The 20669-nt window shown below is 52.4% G+C and overlaps 1 protein-coding gene and 1 long non-coding RNA gene across 6 annotated transcripts in view; one reads left to right on the top strand and one right to left on the bottom strand.

Moving 5' to 3' along the window:
- Nucleotides 1-9936: 9936 nt before the first annotated feature.
- The window catches only part of FLI1 (Fli-1 proto-oncogene, ETS transcription factor), a 139213-nt gene continuing 128480 nt past the window's right edge, over nucleotides 9937-20669 (top strand). The window contains exons 1-2 of one of the 5 annotated variants that reach the window (XM_069565469.1): nucleotides 9937-10220; nucleotides 11400-11480. In XM_069565469.1, coding sequence (XP_069421570.1) covers nucleotides 11442-11480 — 39 coding nt within the window. In that variant the 5' untranslated portion in view covers nucleotides 9937-10220; nucleotides 11400-11441. Of the gene's footprint in view, nucleotides 10221-11399; nucleotides 11508-17833; nucleotides 18058-18246; nucleotides 18838-20669 lie in introns of those variants that run through there. The other 4 variants (XM_069565467.1, XM_069565468.1, XM_069565470.1 and 1 more) reach the window with 4 other exon arrangements.
- On the bottom strand, nucleotides 16218-18782 carry LOC138426737 (uncharacterized). Its single transcript, XR_011251734.1, has 2 exons — nucleotides 17204-18782; nucleotides 16218-16657 (listed from the first exon to the last, which is right to left on the bottom strand). It is a non-coding gene; the product is annotated as an uncharacterized lncRNA (long non-coding RNA).

Genomic DNA, 20669 nt, shown 5'->3' on the forward strand with positions numbered 1-20669 from the left:
TTCCTGGACTCCTGTGAGTTTGTGTCTGGGTCCCCACTCACTGACGTTGACCAGTCACTCTTTGAGGGGCTGTCCTCAACTTCCTGAAAAACTGACTCCATAGGATCAAGGAATGCACCTTGCTTTGGACTGAGAATAGTAACTTTGGGAGGGGGACCTGGTCAAGGTGCTCAAGATCAACATCACCAGCAGTGTATGGATCCCTCAGAATGATGACCTGTGGGAGACACCTCATCTCTGTGTGTTCTTCCCCAAAACACATAACCTCAATCTAATCTTGAGGAAAACTTCAGACAAACCCAGACTGGGACATCATACTTAAAACCTCACCAGTGCTCTTCCAAAATGTCAAGGTCATGGACTAGAAGGAAGGACTGAGTTACTATGGCAGAGGGACTAGGCTCAGGACACCCTACAGGTCAGTGTCACGTGGGTCCTGGACTGAACCCTGGAGCAGATCCTGAGCACTGCAGGAAAACCGATGAAATTGGAATAGTCTGTAGTTTGTGAATGGTGTTATGCTAAATTTTTGTAGTCATCCCATGGTTGTTTACATAATTCAGGGACATTTGGGGAAGGGTATACAAGCTCAGCTCTACTATCTTTGCACTCTTCCTTTAGGGATGAAGGGAAGGGAAGTGGAAGGTCACATTGGATGCCTTAAACATGGAAAGAGAAAAGGAAGTGATGAAGTCAGTGAACTGGCATTGTTAGTGAAAAACCAACCCCCAACACCACCTAAAGGAGATGGAAAAGTACTTTATTTCATGGGTCACGTTGATAGAAACTCAACAAGGAAATATGAGATTAGAGGTTAAAAGATCTGGGTTCTAGCCAGGCCCTGCGGCTCCCCCTGCAAAGTTTGACAAACTGCTTATGTAAATACTTAGATAATGTCTAAAACAAGTTACTTCGATAATATGTAAAAGATGATTTTAAGAGACTCGGGTTTCTCACTTGTGATTCACTTTTCATCAAGCACAAGTAAAAGATGGTGATAGCGATAATCGTGTCACGTACTGAAAGAGCATTTTAAATATTGCCATAAAAAATGTAATTTATGTTTCAGATTCTGTTTCTTCATTTAGCAATTGAATTTGAATTCTCTAGAGATCTTTCCAATGGCATATGACTCTAAGGGCTGCATAAAACATATCATGTAAATGTTCTCATAGTAGAAAAAATCAAGTTGCCTACATACACTGGTGTCTCTTTGATAGAAGTAATATATGAAATCTTTACTAGCATAAATGACCTTTCAGTAGCACTCTTGTTAAGACTGGAATAAAAATAGAGGTGAGGAGAGACAATTCGCTTTGCAGAACAATATTTGTTTATAAAATTTGAAAAAATGCTAAACCGTGAAGTTTATAGAACAGCTTCCCCAGTGCGTTAAAATATGACCTAATTTTATCACCAATTTAATGGTGTGAAGTTTGTCGGAGCATGTCAGTTTCATCAGTTTATGTCAGATGAATATCCACACAGTACATATGTATGAGTGAGCTTGTGTGTGTGTTTGTATTCAAGCAAGTAACTATGGATTCTTTTTTTCTTATTCCATGTATAGGAAACCATGTGGAAAATGTGTCTGGAAAATAAGCACCTCTGTAGCTCAAACGTACACCATTGTTGATCTCGGTGGGTGCTTTGCAGTTGAAAATCACCTAGTTCGTGGCCTCAGCATCAGCAATGTGTTCCCTCCATCCTTGTCCCCTTTGGGGCAGGCAGGAAATGCCAGCCTCCTCACAGGAAAGCCTGTTGCGGTGAGATTTCCCGATTTACTTTATAGAAGCAAGAAGGCCAGATACAGGAGGAGATAAGCACTCAAGATTGCTAGTCCTTATCATCACTGGGGCCCGGGCCCCACAGCTATGACTAGTCTCTCTGCTCGAGATGCAGGCCAAAATTTATTTTGGTTCCAGATCGAAAGGACTGCCCAACTGAAAAAAATGTGATCATCACCCACCCCTGTCAGTCCCTGCAAGGAAACCAAACCAAACAACTTGCTGAATGGTCTCCCTGGCTGGTATTCTGACCTGAGGAATTTCTAAGGCAGTGAAGAAATTGGCTTCCACGTAGCTTCACACTGCAATCACCTGGGGGTGTGTAAAAAGATTGGGATACCTGCTCCCCTAGCTAGTAGCTGAACACATGTTGCCCATTGCCCACTTGTCCAGCTAACGGGAACAATGTTTGGTGGGCACACTGCTGCTTGGTTCTGATTTTTTTGCTGCTGGTGTCCCTTAGATAAAAATGTTCCTGGACTGAAAAAGGTAGGGACCTCAAAGGACAAGCCAGCCAGCAGAGGTGGCCAGCTGAGTTCACAAAGGACACTGGGACTAGCTGGACTGAAATCAAGCAAGTTCTGATTGCTGCACCCAGGCCATCTCACTCTCTGGTCAGAACTTGGGGAAGAGGGCGAGAGCGGGCAGGAAGGAACACTGCCCACTTGAAGGGGAGCCCTATGCCCTTAAGGTCCACTCCACACCGCCCTGTTGTGTTCTGGACAATTCTTGTAAAAGAGAACCAAGGTAGCACCATACAAGCTGCACAGAGAGTGACATTTAATTTCTTTCTTTTTCCAAGACCAGTTTACAGATCTCTTCGAAACAATGAGAATTCCTGAATCAAATACTCAGTTAATCTACGTGCCACCCACCAGTCTGATCTTTTACAAAGATAAAATAGGATTTGGAATACATCTATGTTCCTATTGCCCTTAGCCAGAATTCTAGGAGACATCTTATTTCACAAAGTCTGATTTAAAAACACACACCAAGAAAATGAAAACATACCCTCCACTTTTGATCTCTTATCTAAGAAAGCCAGGTTCCCTAGAGGAACTCACAAGGCAGGCGATGGGTCTCCAGTGTTTATTGTGTTTAGTGGGGTACATTGTTTTGAGCGTATTGAAGTGATGCTGAGCAGCCATACTCTCTTCAGGACCCCAAAGTCCACTGTCTGTCAAAGCTGAAGGTCACCAAAATAATAATAATGACACTTCAGACCAGTATTTGATCAGGCAAGTATTTACATAGCATCTTTTTCCTCTGGAAGTTGGAAGCGCTTGGCCCAAAGTCTCTCGATTCTTAAAAGACTCTCCTCAGGCGTTAAAATATGAGGAATATTGTGTATACGTGGGTGCTAAATTGCTTCAGTCGTGCCTGACTCTTTGGGACCCCATGGACTGTAGCCCACCAGACTCCTCTGTCCATGGGATTCTCCAGGTAAAAATACTGGAGTGGGTTATCATGCCCTCCTCCAGGGGATCTTCCTGAACTAGGGATCAAACCCATACCTCTTATGTCTCCAGCATTGGTGGGTCAGTTCTTTACCACTTGTGCCACCTGGAAAGCCCAATACTGTTAATACCTCTCCTCAATTTTCTATTCATCACCCCACTACTATCGTCTTCATTTAAAAAACCGCCAAGACCTTCATGTCAAATAGTATTGGCCTTGGCCCAGCTTGGCTTTTTCTGTGTTTTTTTTTTTTTTCCTTTTCTATTTTAAAATTAATTTTTATTGGAGTACAGCTGATTTACAATGGTGTGCTAGTTTCTGCTGTATAGCAAAGTGAATTGGTTATGCATATACACATATCTTTTCTTTTTATTAAATTAGGGTCATTAAGGAAGGAAGAGGGCAAATAATACAGAATCCTATTTCTCTATCCTATCCTAGGCAGTCAGGGTAAGTCTACTTTCATTTCTGTGGCACTTTTCTCAAAGGGTACCCCAAAGGTTTTTTTTTTTTTTTCAACCAACGCGATTATCTTCTACCTCAAAGTTGCAAGGAGATGGACTAGCTGCCCCACTCTGTGCAATTATGTTTCAAACCCTTTAGTTACCAATTCATTGCCCCCTAAACTGTGAAGGCAACTCTTTTCACAAGAGGTCCTGAACCTGATGCTTTCTTTTAATTCTGTTCTCTTTCCTCTTTTTTAGGGTTGAGTAAGGCCAGACTGCAACTCACTTCAATATTCTTGCCTGGAGGATCCATGGATAGAAGAGGCTGGCGGGCTACAGTCCATGGGGTCACAAAGAGTCGGGCGCGACTGAGAAGCCGCAGAGACCAGACTGATAGAGCAAAGACGACCTAGTCTTTGCAAGCCTTTGCCTTCTCAGAAATGGCAAAGTGATACTACTCAGGTCCTTTTTATGACTCATCCTCCCACCCCTGACAAATGAATGAATGATTTAATTCATTGTGATGAATAAACATCACCTTATCTGGAATCACACTGGAATTATTTAAAAAAGGAAACATTCTACAGTTTATAAACAGAAGCAAGGAAGGAGACCATCTCCCAATAACCTGGAAAAATATGACCACAGATGGTATTAGTGCTATGCTCCTTGAAAGTGCAAGTTAGTCTCTCAGTCGTGTCCTACTCTTTGTGCCCCCATGGAGTGTATCTCCCCAGGCTCCTCTGTCTATGGGATTCTCTAGGCAAGAATACTGGAGTGGGTGGCATTTCCTTCTCCAGGGGGTCTTCCCGACCCAGGCATCAGACCCGGGTCTCCCACACTACAGGCAGACTCTTTACTGTTTGAGCCACCGGAGTTTTTAGAGTTATGAAAATTTAAGCTGGCAAAGACCTCAGAGATTATCTACTAAAATAAAATTAGTTAACTGATATCCATGAAGAGATAATTTAAAAGGGAGGGAAAACTTGCTTAGGGCTGTAGAAGAATAAATCTAAACTATATAAAAAATCTTTGGTCTTCAGAGCACCACTTTGCTTTAAAGCATGGTCCCATTCATTCTCCAATAACCTCACCTCTTCATCCCTAGTCGTGGGAAGCTTTACACATGTTTGATGTATAGGTGGGGGTGAGGGGTGAGTCTGTCATTTGGGGGAGGCGCTTTCTCTTATACCTGTTTGGGTGGCTGAGCACCAGTCATCCTCCACCCTGGCTCTGGATGCCCCCTGCTGTGCATCCCACGCTGCTCATGCTAAGGCAGATCCTCTTTTACACTGAGAATATGTACGAATGTGCCTTTGTGTGTGAGTGCATGTATGTGTTGTTATGTGATGGGAACCAAAGAGTCAATCAGGTCACACAAACCTAAAGAGCCCCGGTCAGTCTGACTGCTCTACTCATGCATTCTGTTCAACTCACTGCCTCTATTTCCTGGACTTATCTCCCTGGGCAGATTTCCCGCCCCTTCTCTCTCCTTGCAATTTCTAGGAGCTCAATCTAGGTTTGCAGTCTGTCCGCTAGAGAACACAGACACTGAGAGATAAGGTGCATGACACCTCGCCGGCTATACTTTAAAATTTGAAGTTGTGTCTTAGAAGAGCAGGAAGCAACTTCCTTCCTTTCTTCCTCATCATTATGAGCAAAGGCAATAAAAGAAAAATCCATACAGGACAGTGAAACTCAATGTGGTTTTGGATCTTATCTGGGGCAGAATCCCTCTCTGGCTACGCTATAAAATCTGAAGTTGCGTCTTGGAAGGGCAGGAAGCAACTTCCTTCCTTTCCTCCTCATTATTAGGAGCAAAGGCAAAAAACAAAAACAAACAAACAAAAAAAAAACATACAGGACACTGAAACTCAGTGTGGTTTTGGACCTTATCAAGGGCAGAATGAACCCCAAAGACAAGAACACTGCTTTATATGCAAGGCCATACATGGCCCCAAACAGAGGGGATATACAATAAACAGATATTGATCATCATAGCAGTTTCTAGAAACATTGAATCAACATAGTCAATTCCTTTTACCTGCTTGGAGAAACCAAATCATAGCAAAATACCATTCTTCAGTGGTACCAGTCTGGGAGGATTGCCATAAGAAAATACCAAAGTCTTTGTGGCTTAAACAATTTCTTTTCTCGTAGTTCTGGAGACTAGATTGTTCAGATCCAGGTTTTGGCAAGTTGGGTTCTCCCGAGGCCTCTACCCTTGGTCTGCAGTTGGACACCTTCTTGCTGTGTCTTCAATTGGTCTTCCTTCTGCACTCCCACATTTCTGCGTCCTAATCTCCTCTACTGTAAGGACGTGTGTCCGTGCTAAGTCACTTCAGTCGTGTCTGACTGAGACTCATGGACTGTAACCCTCCAGGCTCCTCTGTCAGTAGGATTCTCCAGGAAAGAAAACTGGAGTGGGTTGCCATACTTCCTCTAGGGGATCTTCCCAGCCCAGGAATCACACCTGTCTCTTGCATCTCCTGCTTTGGCAGGTGGGTTCTTTACCACTAGCGCCACCTAGGAAGCCTCACTATAAGGACACCGGCCCTTTTGGATTACGGCTCATCTATTTTACCTTATTCACCTCTTTAAAGGCCCCATCTTCAAATACAGTCACATTCTGAAAAGTAATTAGAGTGTTAGCATATTAATTTTAGGGGAACACCATTAGCTCCTAACACCAGTCATCAGGAGCAGAACCAGGACTGGAACTGACTTTTAAACCCTAGCGTGTGAATTTGCCTTTGATTCACAGCCTTTCCCGGGTTAAATAATCTCACAGAATTATAGCATGCTCTGATTGGAAGGCATCAGGTGATGATCTAATCGTATCCCTCTCATTTGCCAAATAAGAAAGCTAGTCTGAATTGTCTTGCTTACAACCCATGGATGGCCCAGTGTGGTAGGCCTGATCTCTCAGTTCCACACCAGAGTCACCTGCCACCGAAGCTCTGGATTGCACATCTACAGCCCAAGGAAGCAGCTTGGTGCAGGCCAGTCCCCGGAGCAAGAAAGTTCCCACCCCTTCTCCTTTGAAAACAGTTGAAGGGATAAGGGCTTTCCTGAGTCTTCCTGCCTCTTCCCCCTCATCCTCCTCTCATTCATGCCTTCTTAAGGCAGCTGTTATCCGTTTCAACAATTTTCTTCTGGCCTGTCGAAGGCTCCAAGTGACAAAAGGAGTTGGTCATGTCTTCCAGGAAGATAAGGGAACCTGGGTCTACTTCCATTCCACCTCTGCTCCCAGACTGCATGGTTAGGGCCACAGGCACTTCCTCTCTGGGCATCCCAAACCCTCCCCACCCCAGCCCCATACCTTCACAAACAAGGCAGGCTTCCAGGTCTACGTCCAGCCCTGAAACCCTTTCTGAAAGGGATTCCAGATTATTCTTCACTTAGTTCTCAATTCATCTGTTTCCCCAGGACCAACAAGATTTTAGTATTTGCATGACCCTTGTGATAAATGCCCATTGTTGACTTTTTAAATTACCAGAAAAGTAGAAAATAGGACAACATGCTCAAGCCATGAGTATGCACATCCTTATCCCTACCCTCCATGCACACACACAACCCTAATGAGTTTGGTACCAAACCCAGAGATGGGATACTTCCACCAGCTGACCATACCCAGAGCACTTGGGGAAAGGGATGATCACATGCTCCTTGGTTAAGCCATTTATATAAAAATGAATCCAATACATGAGCATTGATTTCATGTAACCCTGCAAAGCAGAAAATGAATCAGGATTGCTCGCTCAGGTATAATTTTCCTGTTAGTTTTTCCTTAATAACAATGTGATGGTTTATTTGTTTTGCATTTTTTCTTTAGTTTTTGGTCAGAAAGGAGGGTTGTAGCTAAAAAAATTGGGCTTCCCAGGTGGCTCAGTTGTAAAGAATCCACCTGCCGATGCAGGAGACACAGCAGACATGGGTTTGATGCCTGACGTGGGAAGATCCCCTGGAGTAGGAAATGACAATTCACTCCAGTATTCTTGCCTGGAAAATCCCATGGATAGAGGACCCTGGAGGAGCACAGTCCGTGGGGTTGCAAAGAGTCAGACTCGACTGGGGGACTGAGCTTGCATGAGCTAAATAATTGTTCTACTTCTCTGCTGGTCAATTGCAGTGTGGAAACTGAGTATCCAAACTGACTCAATTCCTGCCTTCAGGGAACTTATAGTCTAATGAAGGGAGCAAATCTTAGATAGAATGTGTGTATGTATGTATGTATGTGCTCAGTTCCTCAGTGATGTCTGATTCTTTGCAGCCTGATTGATAGACTGTAGCCCGCCAGGCTCCACTGTCAATGGGATTTTCCATGCAAGACTGCTGGAGCAGGTTGCCATTTCCTACTCCAGAGGATCTGTACAAATAAAGATGTAACACCAATGGTGAAAACATAAAGAAGAAAGGGCTAAAAATCTAGGGGCAGGTACTCAAGGGATCTCTTAGAAGTCACCTTCAAGAAAAGGAAGGTAGAAGGAGAAAGAGTGGGAGGGAGGGAAACAGAAAGCAAAGGAAGGACCAACGCTGGAAAGACCTAACCTGGGTGGTGAGGCATTAGTTAGACAATCTGTTTAGATTTTCATCTCCTCTGTGACAGCAGAAGTCTTCATTCTTCATTTTCAAATCTCTAACTTTCTTAAAAAGAACTTACTTTAAAATGCATGACATCAGTGTAGAATTATTACCTAACGAAGCGCCTTCTGTTTTATTCATGGCTGTGTGCAGTAGTGTTTATTCCCTCTGGAAGGGAAGACGAGCTCTCCAAGAATCCCAAGAACCAAAGCACGGGGCCATGGCCCTGGTACTTCAGCCCCTTCCCCTCCCCAGCGCTGTCTTGTTTTCCTAAGCAGTGGCCAGGAATGTGCTGGGCGGGGGCAGCCCAGCCGTCAGCACAGAGAGCCCGGCAGCCCCAGCAGCCCCAGTCACGGTCCAGAGTTGGCCTTTCACCTCCCAGCTCTCCCTGGCCGCTCTTATTAAGCAGCAAAATGTTTCAATATGTTGAGCTTTGGGGGAGGGATGGAGAGAAAAATCGGGATATTGTTAAGAAGGAAATAATGAATAACCCTGCCGCCGGTGTCCATACCCCCCACATGGGGAGATCTGGGTGATAAGCGTGATTTCTCCAGAAATGGAATCCAAGCCATTACCTTTCGGTCAGAAATTTCCAGAGTCAGTTTGGGGAATTGGGGAGGCGGAGACGAGGGAGCTGGTACTAAACAAAATTTCAGCGTCCAGTGTACTGAAGTAGCCCCCGATCTGGATACCCCAGGAAGGAAGAGGAGGGGAAGGCTGAAGAAACTAATTCTCAGAGGTGCACAGAGCTGGAGGTTTTGCTGTTACAAATTGGCATAGTCTCTACTCTTACCTGTCACCTCCACTCCCTTCTCTGTCACTTGTACCCCCACCCCAAGGTTCTGGTCTGGGGCCTGGTGAGCTGTGTTCCCTTTTACGGGAGGCTCTGGAGAGAGGAGCCCAGGATGTGGAAAATGGCCCAGGCTGGAGGGGACCATTAGCCAGGCCAGGTCTGTGGAAAGTGGCCCTGGAATAGGGCAACTGAAATGCTCTGTGAGCATGAACCCACAAATCTGACCCTCAGGTCTACCAGTGGAAGGCAAGGAATGAATGAACAACCTTCAGATTTCAAGGAAACACAAATCTGAGGACCCAGAAACCACTCCTTAACCAAAGTATCTTTTATTTATTTATTTATTAAAGTATAGTTGATTTACAATGTTGTGCTAGAGCAAGAGTGTTTTTAAATATGTATTTAAAAATCAAAATCCCATAATAGCCTTGGTTCCCTAACACAATCCACTTTGCTCTTAGAGATGCTGCCTAGAAAATGTAAATCAGGAGGGATATACCTGGGGAGGACCAAACAAGAGAAAGAAGTAACTAACGGCTTGAAAAAACAAAATAGAGGTCATTCGTCTTGTTTAAATGTAAAGACTAATTATTTGCATTGCAATCACTTGAAAGTAAATAGCCAGCTTAAAGAAGGTCCTGGTTTCCACCTCCCCTCATTGCTGGACTCAGCTGTGTGTCTCTACATTTTTGAAACATGGTGGTTTATGGTGATCCTGGACATTTCCAAGTAACACGGCGGGGCTGGGGGTGTCTCTGGAAAAGCAGCTGGGGGCAGATGGGTGGCTGTCCATTAGAACAATTTATCAGACAGCAGTTGAGATATTGATAAGAAAACGGAAATCAAATTAAAAGACGGAAAAGAGAGAGGAAGCGGGAGTGGGACCAAGAGAGCTGGAGAGAGGCTGGAGGGGAGGAGACGCATAGACTTGAGCGGTTCCTGAAGCCCCGAGGATGTGCTGGGGTTGAGGGTGCCTGTCTGGGTACGCTGGAAATAAAGGCACAAGTCACAGCCAGCAGATTTAATTTCGCTCTGCCAAGGGTCCGGAGTCTAGGGGCAGAGGATTCGCACCAAGAACTTGAACACCCTGGAGTTGCTGGAGTCAGGCTCCTGCTGGCAGAGCAGGAAGGGGAGCAGGAGGGGGTATCGAAGGTGGGTATCTGTTGGTTCGGGATCTTTAGGGGCCGTGCAGAGTCCCAGCTGCCTGCTCAGGTTGCAGCCAAGAGGCTTTCAGGGCTCTTTCTTTCTCTCATTCTCTCCCGGGTTTTCTTTTCTGTGCTTCCCCCCTCTCCTGCTCTCTCTTCTTGCAGATTTCACTCCAACTTTCAAAGAAAATGGGGCGAATCTGGAGCGAGGGCGGTGGGAGAGAACCGGGCATGGGAATGTAGGAGCCGGGAGAGATGTACCTGGTCCCTGAATATGTATGTCTGTTGTGGCTTCAGGAGCCGAAAAGCTGGAATTTGTTAGTGGGGAGAAAAGTGTTTTATCAGAAACACATTGGCTGCCGTAGAAGCTGTACCCTGCCACATTAGAGATGGTTTAGGAGAGAAAGGGAAGAAAGAGGAGAGGGACGGCGGCCAGACTTGGACAAGAAGAGAGACTCACTCAAGCAGAGGCACCTGGCACCCGAGGGCAGTTTTCGCTTCCTTCAGTCCAAATATTCAAGCCTCAGACAGCACCTCCCCTGCCACTAGAAACAAGGCCGCCTCATTCATTGTCTTTGTCTCTGCAGGAAACCCTATTTTCTTTCTGAAACTGGTGAGGGGAGTCACTCTGGGAAATCCTCTGTATACCTCTGGAAGCTTAGCCAGGGTACCTTTCTAAGTGGCCCCCCAGCAGGGAAGAGGGAGACAGAGGGTCACTGGTGGAACCCTAGGGGTGGTAGGTCAAGCAGACGATCTGTGCTCCCAAGGCCCCAGGGTTGGCAACTCTATAAATATCTGTTTTCTGGGGCCTTCAGTGGCACTGGTGAGGAGTTCCACCTCTATACTAGCTGCCACCTCTTCTCTGGCTGAAGCACCCTCCTACCCCCCTGCACCTCCAGGTACCAAACTAGGAAGGCCCTGGGGGAGAAGGGTGTCTACAACTGCCCATAGGAGAAGGTTACAGGACTTTAGGAAAGAGACACCCCTTAGCCTGCAGCCTGGGGGACAGAAGCATAGGAAGGGCAAGGATACCTGCGTCCCACCCTCCCTTGCTAGTCCAGATGGACTGGAGTCACACCCCCCACCCTGCAGCTTTCCTGTCCTCTCTCTGTTTTCCCTCTCCCTTCATACCCCCCACGGACTCACCCTGCTCCACTCGCCAGTGACTGAGGTTTCTTCCACATAGGTTGGTTCTTGGGCCTTCCTGACCCTTCCTCACCAACCCAGGATGTTTCAGACAGTCCCTGACACGTCGTCTTACGTCAAGGTAAGACATGACAGCGTCTTTAAACAGGTAATGACCCCCCAGCCCACCCTCCACCTTCTGCCCAGACCTAGAGTCCCTTTCTTCTTTTCCGGTTAAAGCGGTGGGGGCCACGGACCGCTCTCTCTGCAGGTGTGTCTAGATTAGGGGCCCTAACTAAATCGGATGGGGGATCCCTGGTTGAGGACTAAGACTCTTGGCCGCCTCCGTTGGGAGAATGGTGTGCGAGGGCCCTGCAAGGAAGCCCAGACCCGCACGGGGACCCGCGGGCCACTGTCCGGCCCCTGTAGGTCGTGGCCCCACGCCGCGCCGCGCACAGCAGGTTCCCCCAGTTGAGGGTGTGCGCGGACGCGAGTGTGAGGGTGTGGGCGTGCCCTTGTATGCGTGTGGATGCAGGCGAGTGACCGCGGTGCGCTCTTCGTACCAGCTCGAGAGCCCCCAGTCCTCAAGCCCAGCTTCCTTGGCCCCACTGGCCTGTCGAAAGCGCAGATTCCTATATTTGACAGTATGTCGAAGGGAGTTAGGTTTTTTTTTTCCTTTTCCACAACAGTTCCCAAGAATGTAAACAAACCGAGGCCAGGACATCTGGGTTACACGTTTAGTGAAAATTCGCCGGCGGGGCGGGGCCGAGGGTGAGAACCCGCCCCGGGTGGGGACCGCGGGGAGGTCCTCTCGCCGCCCAGGCGCGACCTCCCGCCTTCCAGGTAGCGGCCCAGAGCCTCCCCAGCTCGGAAAAGGAAGGACCACTGCGGTTCGTCAAAAGTACTCCCAACTTCTTGGGTCTCGGCCCCGCCCACTCCTCGAAACTCCGCCCCTAGAGTTTCCACCCCCGCCGCCCCCTCCCCACACACCGCTCTGCGTCCAGCATCCGCTGATGCCCGTGGAGTGACCGTCCGAAGGAATCCGGAACCTCCATGGCGTGGGCACTCTCGGGTCTCATCCGGGGGCGCAACTTATGCGTCCATCGCTGTTCCTGTTTCTCTTAAGGGAAATCCGTTCACACCAAGTAGCGTTTTCCCCGCCAGCGGTCTGAAGCTGTCTCTAGGCATTTTGGGGAAGCCAGGTTGTGGAGGCTTGGTGGAGAAGGGGTGTTTAATCTCTCCGTGACAAGTGAATGGAAAACTACTGCATCAGTGGATGCTACGGCTGGGTGGACCGGTGTCTCCCAGGAGGTGGCAGAGCAGAGTTAGACTACCGCGTGCTGGGTTCGCCGTGTCCAGCTTTCCCGAGAGGTTAAGGACGCGGTCACCCCTCCCAGTCCGCCGATCCCGGGATGCGGGGCACGGCTGACCTAGCTCTCATTCCCGGCTCTGCCCCTAAGGCTGCAAAGGGCCCCGGGGCGGGCAGCTGTCGTCTCTCTCCCATCCTCTGGGACTCCTCGAGTGTGCAAACACCCGGGGACCCAAAACCTCAGGGAGCCCGGGAGCCTGACTCCGGGCCAAGAGTCAGAGAGACAGCAAACGAGCCCGGCCACTGGGAGAGGGCCGCTGGGGAGGGGCTGGGGGCGGCAGTCTAAGAGTTCTGGCCGCCAGGGGAGCCGCTCGCCTCAGGAGCTCTTTTCAAGGGGAAAAAATGGATTTTTCAGCAGCCACAAAGTTTGTATTGTTGCACAAAGGGGTGCATTGATGAGTGCAAGTGGTCCGCGTGGCGCGGACAATCTTGGGTCTGTTCCGCAGGCTCCCTACGCCTGCCATTCGCCAGAGGGGCACAAACAGTACCCGGCTGCCAAGCCCCAGCCATTCCACTTCAGGCACTCGGCTCCGAGCTTGTTGACAAACCCCGGGGGTCCAGGCGCCCGGGCCCCAGGAGGCAGGACACGAGCCGGACCCTGGAGAACCAAGGGAGCCCGCTGCACCGGGGCAGCGATCTAGATCCCAAGTGCTCAAGGAAGACCGCGCAGGAGAGTGTGTAGGGCGAGCTTGAGGCTGGAAAGAGCAAGGTAAAAGGGGGACAGCACTGTATCTGTACTAACTTGTTGAATAGTAATAACAACCCTAGGAGGTGGTCCATTTTGCAAATGAGAAACTGGGGCATTGAGAGGTGACCGTGACACAGGTTGCAAGGGACAGAGCCAAGACACAACCAAGGAGGGCAAAGTTGTGCTGCTTGCGAGGCGAGGTCTAAACACTCACTTCAGCTTTACAACAGCCCTTTGAGGTAGATCCTCTTAAAACGCCGCCGACGCACAGACGAAGACGCTGAGGCACAGAGAGGTTAGGCAACCTGTTCAAGGCCACAGAGCGGGTAAGTGCACAGCCAGAATGCAAACCCCACAGAGCCGGGTTTCCCAGTGCGAACGTCCAAGCAGGACGTTCCACTTGCTGATAACGGGGAGGGTCAGGAGACCCAATGGAGTAACCCGGACCTGGTCCTCGCGAGGTGCCGCACGGAACAAGGCACTTGTGAGTCCGAGCGCAGGGAGCGCATCCCTGAAGGCCCCAAACCGCCCCACTCGAGACTGGCAGGGTCCTCCACGTTCTGTCTCAGACTGCTAGTTCTAGCTCCCCCACCAACCCGCCTGCTGGTTCAACCCACCCCGCATCCTGGGGGAGACACCCCCCACCCCCTCAATCAGAGGAGAGGAGGCTGGCCAGAATGTTCGCCGCGGCACGGCCCAGGGGCAGCATCTGGCCGGCAGGTCCTGAAACGGCGCTTCAAGGACACAGGTCTGTACTTTGAACGCTGTTTGTAGTGGCCAGGAGGCCGGCGGCTGGAGGTTGGGAGAGGCCGAATTCTCCCCTCCCCCAAGCCCCCCATCCAGGCGCCGCCACCGGGTGAGGGTCCCGGCACCTGGCTGGTCTCCACCTCTTGTCAGCCTGCGCTCTCTGGTCAGTCTCCGACTCTCTTGGGATTTCCTCCTCGACGCCGCGTGGTCTGGGGACCCGGCCCGGGAGTGCCACGGGCTCGGGGCGCAGAGACCCTCCCCCTCCGGGGCCTCCCGCCGCCGCGGCCTCCCACGTAGAGTTTTGAACCCTCTTGGCGCTAAGGCAAGAACGAGCGTGGGGAGCGGGCCCGGCCGGCAGAGGCTCTAAATCTTCCTTCAATCTGTGAGTAGATGAAGTCTGAGAAACAAATTCAAAGCAGGCGCGCCTGCAGAGCCTTCCTGCAGAAATATTCCCCGGCATTCAAGCGCGTCCAGGGGGCGGCTCGAGCTGCCTTGTTTGGCTAAGGTCAGACGAGACTCGAGTTCTCCAATAAAAATAAATCTCAAATTAATTATGGCCTCGAGCGAGGGGCCAGACACTTGAAGCTGCAGTTGTGCAGTCTGGAGTTTTGGCGCTCGCTCGCCCATCCCTCCCCCGCGTCCCCCTCCCCCACCCGCCTTGCCCGTTCGAATAATACCCGCCGAGGCGGCTGGACGGGAGGGGCCGCGAGGAGGGAGGCCGGAGGGGGAAGGACCCGCCCCACACGCTCTGCCAAGCCTGGCATCTTTCAGGGGTTTCAAGTGACCGGCTGTCCCGAGGTCTGGAGGCACCCCAGGGACCCGGCTCTGGTTGTCGCGTCCTCCCACCCCCAACCGGGGCCGGGGCCGAAGAAACCCGGGGAAGCTTCGTCTGGAAAAGTCTTGACCGGGTCAAAAGGGCTGACATTGAGCGAGCCAAGACACGTTTCACCCCCGCCGCTCCCCTCCCGGGGGAAGCAGGACTTCCGCATCTTTGAAAATATTGTCAAGTGCGTGCGGATGGTTAGAGGCAAGTCACCCCACCACAGTTGCAGTGAAAAATGCCCCAAGTCCTAAGGTTTCCAGAATATGCGCCCCCCTGGGCATGCTTTCTGCAAGTGACCTTAGACTTAGAACCATGTAATGGGCTGTTTTGTTGGTTAGTCCACTCCCCCCGCTCCCCCAGTGGATAGTTTTTGTTTTAAGCGCTGGTCCAGGGCTTCCTCGGACTTGAAAGCCAGAGGGGCTGGTGGGGTGGGCAGGATGGTAGCGGGCACCAGGTGCTGCTCACCAATCCTGCCCAGTCTGGAAAAGCGAGAGGCAGGGCAGTCTCTGGTGAGCCAGGAAAAGGGTGTGAGCAAGTGTGTGGGCTGGGATAACCAGCTAGCTGGGCCTGGAGGAAGGAGAGGAGGGGGAACGGAGAGGGAAAAGGGAGAGGGCAAAAGAGGGGGTCAAAATAGAGAAGGGGTGGGGAGAGCCAAGAGAAGGGGAGAGGTTCCCCCCTGCCTAGCTCCAAGACAGTTTTCATCTGCAGCCGCCTCCCCACAGGCTCTCTATCAATTTGTCTCAATGCAAACATTCGAAATATTCTCTTTGGCTGCTCGTGAAAACAATGTGAGCTGCCAGGATCAAACCATCTTTCCAGATGTCTGGTGGTAACCACATTAAACAGGGCAGACTTGTTTACTGTTGTGTTTGGTTAGGGCTTCTTTCCCCCTTCGGGATTTAAAAAAGTAGCAGCAGCCCTGGAGTGGGACTTCAAACCCAGAGTTACATAAGTGGGCAGCTTTGCCCACCACAGGTTGCAAGGAGGCTCAGATTCTCTCTGATGGCTGTTCAGAGTTGGGGTGGGGGCTCTTCTTTCTGGGAAGACTAGCTTGTGAACCGGCAGGAGCTCCTCATGGAGGGGCTGGTAAATACCAAAAGCCAGGGCATCAATGCCAGTGAGTGACTCACTAAAGGATGACAGCTATGCCAATGCCAGCCTCTTCCCCCTCCCCACCACCTTCAAAATTACAAAATTGCCAGAAGCTTTGGTTTTACAGGCAGAAAAAGAAAGTGCTGTTGAGTCCCACAGCTCAGACAGGAGGGCAAGTCTTCATTTGAGTTCTCCCAAGGGGAGAGGCAGCTTCTGCTAAGAGGAGTTGAGGGGGTACGAGGGATGTTGGGGTGACTTACTGACCAGAGCAGGGAATGCAGTCTGTTATTAGCTGTTGGGGTAGGAGCTGGGAAGAGCTGCCTGGCCAATGTTTTGCCACAGGGGTAGCTTCTCAAGTACTGGGGGGAGGACTGAGTGTAGAAAGGGGAGCCGCTGGCTGGCCTGCGGTGGCCATTAAGGGCCTGAGTGTTTGCCCAGCGACAGGAAGGGGGCCTCCGGTGGTAGAGTGGCGTTCTCTCTGCCTGCAAGAGGGGGAATGTGGCCGAGGGTGCTGGGTTTCTGGTCGGATCTGGGTGGGAAGCGGTCTCCTCGCGCCCTCCTGAAAGCCTTGTTGTCGTTTGAAGGTCGGCAAAGTCTGGGCTGAAAAGGAAACAATTTGGGGTTTGAAAGGATGTAATTCATTCTTCCTTTCCCTTTAACCTCTTTCCTCTCTGGAAAGCATGTGGAAACGCTGAAGAGAAGAGTGAGAGGGCGGGCGGCGGGGCCGAGGGGAGGAAAGGGTTAAGCCTGATTTCTTTTAATTGAACTCCAGAACTGGTGGCCCCAGGCAAGGGGGGGACTGACCCCGCTAGCGGTAACCAGATGTGGCGGTCCCAGGGGAGCCCCCGAGCAGACCCCTGGATTGAGAAGCAGACAGGAGGTGGGGGGGCCGGCCCGGCCCCCCTCCAACCCCCACCGCATCCCCCCACCGCACTCCCCCTTACACACACCAAGTCTCAATTGCTGGCAAGCTGCACCCGCCACTCCAGGTCTGGTCACGTTCAGACCCGTGTCTGTATTCGAACCCAAAATTGGAGCTGAATTGATGAGGCTAATTTCGAGAGGGGGGTGGGGGGAGGGAGGGAGGGAGGCCAACGAGCTCTCGGGCTCAAGTGCTCCTGAAGAAATAAAGAATTAATAAGTCACCTTTTTCGCCGCTGTGGACACCCTTTCGAAATTTTTTCTTTCCAATTGATTCGGATCTCCTCTGGATTTTTTTTCCCCTCCTTCTCCGGATGGACTCTTAAATAAAAGTGAGAAAGTCCAAAGCGTGGTCTGGAGAGCGTGGACAAGGTAACCTGTTTCGGAAGTCGGGGAGAAAGAAGCGAGGAGTCAGGCCGAGAGCACCCGAGGGTCCCCTCCGTGCCCCAGCTAGAGCGGGAGGGGGTTAGTGCTGGGGGACCCGGGAGGCCTCCGGGTCGCAAGGCCCTGCAGGGCGGGCCGAGGGGAGGCCGGCCTCAGGACTGGATGGGGTGACGGTCTGGAGCATCGGGGGTCTCCCCGCGAGGAGTCTGGGGCGGTTCATGGATGCTGCCTGCTGGGCTTTGCAGACCCGCCGGCCAGCCTGGACGGATCATCTCGTCGTAGCGTAGGTTTCTTGGGGCCCAAGGTGGCATTGCCTGGACGGCTCAGACCCGGGCGCCAGGGCTTGGGCCATCGGGTCGGGGGTATGCGCCAGGGGGTTGACCTAGGAGGCGCGGAAAGGTGGCCTGGGGTGCCGCAGGGACCAGCCCTCGGCGGGTGCCGGGAGCTCTCCAGTAGCCCAGGGCCGAGGCGCGCCGCCCCAAGGACGTCCCTCAGCTCGCAGCGCTCGGAGCAGAGTCCACGCCCCCGACGGCCGGGGTCCGTCCGAAACCGCTCGGCGTCCGCGTCGCTGGGTGAGCGGCTGCTCCGCGAGTCTGTGCGACTCCGCAGCCGAGGGCCCGGAGTGGAAAACTTCCCATTGGATGCACTTTCGAATGGTCGGTCGCCTTCGGTCTGCGTCCGGATCTTCCCGGGCGGTAGGCTCCAAGTTATCCTTAGCCCCAGTAAACTCTTCCGCCCCCCAAAAAAAGTTTGACTGAGGCTGGAAAAGACATTAATGAACGTATCTGTGGGAAGAAACGGAAAGTGAATGAGTCAGGAGGGCCACCTTCGGCCAACGGCCCCGGGAAAAGGAAGGAGGCCAAGGGCGTTCGGTCTTGGACTTTGGGGGAAGGTTGGGGAGGGGGGCGGCGGGGTGGGTTCGTGCAGACTTTGGGAATCAGGGCGCGAGCGCCGGGCGTGGACCCCGGCATTGTTCCCAGCTCGCCCTTATCTCCCGGGAACAAGTATCCTGTGTGCGCAGCGCATGAATGTATCTGGGCATCTCCGCGTATATTTATATAGTGTGTGTGATGCGAAAAGCAGGAGCGCCGGAGGGGGGGTGGCGAAGAGGGGGTGTGGGGGGAGGGAAGACGAGCGAGAGCAGAGGGGAGAGAAGAGAAGAGAGCGCGAGACAGAGAGAGAGAGAGAGAGATAGGACTTCCTCCCCATTCGCAAAGTGAAGTCACTTCCCAAAATTAGCTAAAAAAAAGTTTCATCCGGTTAACTGTCTCTTTTTCGCTCCGCTACAACAACAAACGTGCACCGGGGAGCGAGGGCAGGGCGCTCGCGGGGGGCACGCAGGGAGGGCCCAGGGCGCCAGAGAGGCCGCGCCGGGCTAATCCGAAGGGGCTGCGAGGTCAGGCTGTAACCGGGTCAATGTGTGGAATATTGGGGGGCTCGGCTGCAGACTTGGCCAAATGGACGGGACTATTAAGGTAAGCGACCGGTCGGTGGGCGCAGAGCCGGCTGGGGCGGCGAGGCGGCGGGCAAGCTGGGCGCGGGGCGCCGGGGTCCCGGAAGACGTGGCCACTCTCCCTCCCTTCCGCACCCCGGCTTCGCGCCGTCTCCTCCCGCGCTCCGGTGGCGAGTCTCGCAGGCGGGGGCGATCCGCCGGGCTCCGCGGCGAGGGCGATCTCCCCCACACCCCTTGCCCCCGAGCGGAGCCCGGCCCCCTCCCACGGCGCTGCCGGCCGGACTGCGTGCGGGCGGGGCCGGCGGCGTGAAACCCGGGGAGCCGGGCGCCCATCGCAGCCGGGAGCCGGAGACCTCCCGGGCCCCCACTGCCACCAGGCGAGCCGAGCACCCCGGTCCCGGCTCTGGGCACCCGCCCGGCGGCCGGCGGCTTCCTCTCCCCCAAGGCCGAAGGCGGCGGGGGCGGGCGCGCAGCCGCCAGCAGCCGGGTCCCCTGCCGGGTGGGCCCAGCGGCGGGCAAGTGGATTAGTGGCAGGCGGATCGGGGTGCGAGTGAGTGTGTCCGGGGATCTGTGTGCGCGGGCTCCTCCGGGTGGAAGCCCTGTTTACATGTCAGCGCGGGCCGGTTTCCCTTCCTCTTGGTACTTCTGTTGCCGGGTTCTTGGCGCTTGGGAGCTGCCGACTCCCCGGGACTAACGGGCCGGACTCTCCTTGCCTTTCCTCCGCCCGGCATCACTTTCCCGGACGGCTCGCGCGGCTCTCCGCACGCCCGGCTCCCGCACTCCGCTCCCGGGCTGCGCCAGCTCTGGGGCAGGACTCCCTCCCGCCTCTCGAGGAGGGTCCCTCGCCCGCGGAGCCGCCCCTCCTAAAGGGAGCAGCCCGGAGCCGGCCGCCCTGGGGGCTGCCAGGTGGCCGGATTCTTCCTACTCCCACCTCTACCCTCGTCTCGCGCCCGGGTCCTGCTTGCCAAGTGCAGCCCAGAGGGACGGGTCAAGGTCTGGGTTTCACCGCAGACTTCAGGAGGGTTCAGTGCCTGCTCTCTCTGGAAGGGGGAAGTGGGGTTAGGAGCAGAGAGGAGGGACAGCCCCTACTGTGACGGGCCTTAGACGACCGAGAGGAATGAATGGGACCAGGAGTTGGCTGCGAGGCTACCCCACAACTGCAAGCCCGAGCCGGTCTGGAAAATCTATTAGGCTGGTGAGGAGGGGACTGGCAGAGCCCACCATTCCCCGAACTCAAAGGAATCAAATCTTTGTTCAGGGTTGAGTAAGAGGAGGCTCAGATGTTGGGCTTGGAGAATTTAAGAGATTTTTATCATTTGGGTGGGGTAGTGGTTTTATTTTCTAAGTTTTTTTTTTTTCTTCTTCTTCTTCTGAGAGTTTGAAATATGCTGACTTAAGTAAAAGGCACCAACAGCAGGAACTTGAAAATCTGGAGATGAGATTACTGATTGTATTGGGTTAAAAGGAGCCTCTGTGAGTCTGGGTTCCTCCAGTTTAAAGTGTGTGGGTGAGGAGTCAGTTGAGGAGATGAGGTTCCTGTAGGGGGGAACCAGTAGATGGGGGTCCTGTGACTGGTCATTTAATGTCTGTCTCCCTTCTTTTGGTGGGTGTGTGCAAGAGTCTCCAGTATCGGTATGTCTGGTTTAGTAATAAGATGCTCCAGTCTAGAAAACTCCCCTCACCAGGACACTTGCCACTGACCCAGGAGGCCCCCCTCTGACCCGGAAGGGTGGTAAGATGGCTCCAGGGTCTTGATGTGGACACCCTAAGGAGAAGTGAAGCAATGTCTCCCCGATGCTCAGACCTCTCAGCACAGGCCCTGAGGGTAGGGAGGAAGCTGTGGTCTGTGTACCC

The sequence above is a fragment of the Ovis canadensis genome, chromosome 21 (genome assembly GCF_042477335.2).
Source record: "Ovis canadensis isolate MfBH-ARS-UI-01 breed Bighorn chromosome 21, ARS-UI_OviCan_v2, whole genome shotgun sequence".
Taxonomy (NCBI): domain Eukaryota; kingdom Metazoa; phylum Chordata; class Mammalia; order Artiodactyla; family Bovidae; genus Ovis; species Ovis canadensis.